Raw genomic sequence first — 4,572 nt, forward strand, 5'->3', positions numbered from 1 at the left:
GCAGGAATTGCTTGATCGACACACTCTACCTGGGTTGGTCATGCGAGAGCCTAGTTAAAACTTCTTTACAAGTCCGGTGAACAGTTTATTGTAGGTACAGGTAATGCATGGCACCGATTCGCCAGAAAGGTTCATAATCTCTGCATAAAGGTTGATGCGGTTTCTTGTTGATGCGGCTGAACGAAAATCGACGAAACCCAACTGCAGAGATTTGGTGTTTGCGATAACAGTAGTTTAATGGACATCTTTCTACGCATCTGTAATTTTTGCTGTAGCAGCAAAGTATTCACCGGGTTTCACACACCCACAGGAAACAATAACAACGATATCAGCAATAAAACTTTATGGGTGCTTTTGCAGATGTGATGGAGACACGCATTACCGATCTTGCTCATCCGATTTTGGTCCGTATATTGTACAACCTAGATATCCGAACTCGATTCTTATGGATGCGCCGGTAAAACAACTATCGAGTAGAGACTTATCCGTTTCTCATTTCAGCTTGCTCATTTTCTCAGGGTCTGTGCGCTGTGGCGGATCTTGTTGCAGAAGCCCGCAGCCGACCGGGACATCATTTTTGACGTAGATTCCCTGCGCTCTAAAAGACATTTCGATAGAGAATTCTTTGTCGAACGTGCCATTTACGGGCACAAGGTTGTAGCGCTTAACGGCTCCGTTTCGCAGCATACTCGCAGCATGACCTTTACCGACGACGGACAATGCCGTGACCAGTACAAGAGCCGGGCAACCTTCCAACAGACTTTTTCGGAAAGCACGCAGATACTCAGACTGAAGGGCTTTTGCTTGCCTGTTATCGTCGTCAAAAATGGGAGGGATGTCGGCGATACGCTGATAAAGTCCTTCCTGAGCATTACACGGAATCACCACACCGGGGAGTGGGAATGTGAGACGATGGGGTCCCCGATGTCTGTATGCGAGCAACTGTGGCTGATCAACTACACCGTATCCATTCTTTCGCTGGATTATTCTCTACTGAGCACACTTTGTCACAGCGACGACAGCGACCAAACCTGGCTACACGACGGGCACGCGATGCACCGTGGCACAAACAAGTTGTCAGCGAGCCTGAACGTGCGCATTCCGTTTCTGCGCTTCCGCTGCAGGGAGACGCCGGCGGACCAGTGTCGGCGCTTAATAGCCGCGGTCAACGAGCGTTGTCCGGCCGTTAGTCCAGACGTGTACGCAAAGGTCACGGGGGTGCACGCGCGCTGGGTACAGACGCTGGCCTACCCGAACCAATGGACCGGCATTCGCCGGTTCCTAGAATTGTGAGTAACATGAAAAGTAATCATTTCCAAATTGAGTGACTATGCGACTGTATCCGCTTTGCTAGATTCAGTAGAACTCGCCCGGACGGCCATCCGCAGCGCTGGGATGGAGTGGAGCTGAGGCAACTGGATATCGCGCTGCTGAGTCCGTTGGCCCTTCACATACTGGACGGATACTTTGCAGACTGAGGACATTATGACCTTGTATTGATTTGTCGATGCACCGTTCGCACGTCAGCAGCACTGGCACTTTAGCACTGTTGATCGTTGCACTTACTACCGTTAATTTACTACCTGCTGTACATTTTTCCCCACTGCAAACCTAGTTGGATTATTTGAATTTGCCAAAACGCCAGACACACAATTATGCTGGAACACAATTATGCTGGAATTAACCAGTTAGATTTTAAAAGGTACCTAAGGGTTGAAAGAAAATTTAGAAAACACCCAACACACAAAGTCTGTGCGAAAGTGAAGAAATCACCACTGTCAACCCGATCACACCATCACTGTTACAACAGAAATCAGACAGCCACAAACGGAAAATCTCATTGAGATCAGTTTCTGCCGAGTGCACGCAGTCGACTGAAGAGAAGTCTCCCACCACGATACAGCGACGACAGGGCAAGAATGCCGGGCGCAAATACCAGCAGTTTCGACGCTGGCGGCACCTCCGCCAGCTTCCTAAGGGCGTCCGACGACGGCCGGGGACCGTTCCAGGCCCGGTGGATGCCGGCCACATGGGCCATGCCCACCACCCCCACCGCCACACGTCCGCGTGGACCCGCCGTCGTCATCAGCGGCTGCGACACCGACCGCTTCAGCGCCTCCGTCAACCAGACATCCCGCTCCTGCACGAGCACACGGTACACCGTGGGGCAAGCCGTCGCGAATTTTTCCTTCTCTGCCTGCATGAGCGCGCGCCGTGTCTCCGCATTTATCTGCCAGAAGGCTTCCATACCGGTACGCTTAGCCCGGATCTTCATCCGGAGCAGCCAGAGTCTTTCCCGCAGCGGTGCGGCGCGGATCCGCTGCCGCGTGATGCTCCGCGGCCGATCACCGAGGTATAGCGTGCAGTCGGAGAGAGTCATCACTTCCATGTAGGCAGCCCGCATGTCCGAAGCTTTTTCCAGCGGAAGTCCAAAATTTTTCAAGTAGAGTGCTGCTGACCTTTGCACGAGAAACGCCAGGATGGTCTTTGGCCAACCGACACGTCGTCCCAACAACTTCCAGTTATCTTTGGAATACCATTCTTCACTCAGTATAACCTTTACTGCATCTTCGCTCGGCATAGTTAAAATGCGTTGCCGTTCTGCAAGAATATTCCAGGCGGTTTATAATTTTGATTTTACTGGCACTCCTACGCAAAGCAATGAAATAAATTATTTTATTCATTTATATTTATGTAAACGTTTAACATACAGTACTGTAACTACAACAACACTATTAATAGTTTCTTAAAATTTTTAATGCAAGCAATTGTGTATGAATAACCATCCTCGCAATTACGCAAATATAACGATGCAGTCTGCTTGTCCTATATATTTACTGTAGTGGCTCGCACATCTTGTACCACAGAGTTAGTATACGGGGGAAAAGTGCATCCAATATACACACTCTAACCGGGCAAAGCGCATGATTCGCAGTTGGCGTGCATTGATAAATTTCTGATGTTTCTCAACATTTGGTCTGGAGAACCTTCTTGAATATTAAAAAAAATTAGAGCCCTGATAATTATTAACTATATTTATGCTCAAAAGCAGCCATTAACTTACTGTCAGCTCGAATTCAAACACTGATTTGTTGTGGTTTTTGGGGTGCCCCTGCAGTGTCAGGGGTACGTTCAGCGTCAACATTCTACAGCTACAGAACAATTCGAGCTCTCAGATACAGAGCTTCTTTTCCAAGGTGAATTACAATTTTAAAGAAAATGTTTGATTTACTGGTCAGATTCAGAAGGAGAGTTCATCTTGAAGTCAAATCAAGCAGTATTTCGTAGGCGTGCATTTTGCCCGGTTAGAGTGTGTGTATTGGATGCACTTTTTCCCCGTATACTAACTCTGTGGTAGAAGATGTGCGAGCCACTACAGTATTATTGTAGGATCACAGCATGCTAATGATAAACAGAGATCAATATTATGATAAAATATTATTAAATTATTATTTAGTAAGTAAGACATGTGCATGCAATTGTGTTAAAATTGCTATCGATAAGCTGCAGGCACGGTTTTACCTAAACACAGTTCCAGCAGCACCGAATCCGGCCTGACCATCCGAATCGTCAAACCGACGTCCTCCTGACTTTTATCTGCATTATGCACGGTTCCGACCTACAAGGCATCGAAATTACCACTTCATGAAAAGAACAGCTTAGTCTATGTCAATAATTCCCGCTCTGTCCTAAATCCATGCAGATTATGGGGAAATTTCGAAAATTTGTCAGTAACATAATACTAATGTCATTGCCAGTGCGTGTTGTGCCCTTACAACTCACAAGATAAACTCGCCCACCGGACGGAGGGTGTTCCAGCATGGTCACAGTGTCGGGCAGATCGGGATTTGCGATACGGAACTTGGGTGGTCGCAGACGCCCGGCCCGAACCGGAAAACCCGTTGGGATGGGCTTGAGGATGTCGGGAAGTGTGTAATCTCCATGGCCTTCACCCTGTGCAGCGTGGTTAGCGTCTAGTCCCGGGTGGCTCGTCTCGTCGTGTCCGTCTTCACGCTGCTGATAACCAGAAGCGTCTTCCATTCTCCTCATGCACAAATCACTCCTGTAAACGAAATTGTGTTGTTGAAGCAAGCTGGTTAGGTTTATGCAAATTGCAAAATGTCATCTGCTGTTTGAAATAAAAATCACACATCACTGCTCGGACCCGGATGTCTCCGTTAATAGATCACTACTTCAGCTTTCCGCAACCTCTTTTCACATGAATAATATCAATATTCACTCTATTCAACGTTCCGGGATACCGAATTCGCTGTGAACCGGACAGGGTCAACACAAATACAAAGCACAAATTCGGTCTTTTTTTAGCTTCATTGTTCTAACTAACCATTAAAGGTTTCTTGAATAGTGTATATGCTCGAATTCGATAATATCAACTTCGGTAGCGATTTCGGTGTAACATTGCGATTTTAACTAAACCCAGATGCAGTAAAATTCCATTCCACGAGTTTCGCGGCCAGTCTAGACCAAAGGTTGCCGCCGGAAGCGCAATATTATAATAAAAAACGAAACAGCATTTATAAAAGAAGCACTTCCTCTATGCTGTCCTGATCG

General features: G+C 47.2%; 1 protein-coding gene across 1 annotated transcript; it reads right to left on the reverse strand.

The window, feature by feature from the left end:
• Window positions 1-1,846: 1,846 nt before the first annotated feature.
• LOC129602508 (traB domain-containing protein-like) lies at window positions 1,847-4,041 on the reverse strand. The gene is made up of 3 exons (XM_055501538.1): window positions 3,784-4,041; window positions 3,523-3,619; window positions 1,847-2,601 (listed from the first exon to the last, which is right to left on the reverse strand). Exons 1-3 carry the CDS (start codon window positions 4,039-4,041, stop codon window positions 1,847-1,849), a joined length of 1,110 nt encoding a protein of 369 aa, XP_055357513.1.
• Window positions 4,042-4,572: the final 531 nt, after the last annotated feature.

This window comes from Paramacrobiotus metropolitanus, unplaced genomic scaffold, assembly GCF_019649055.1.
Source record: "Paramacrobiotus metropolitanus isolate TYO unplaced genomic scaffold, Prichtersi_v1.0 Parri_scaffold0000523, whole genome shotgun sequence".
Classification (NCBI taxonomy): Eukaryota; Metazoa; Tardigrada; class Eutardigrada; order Parachela; family Macrobiotidae; genus Paramacrobiotus; species Paramacrobiotus metropolitanus.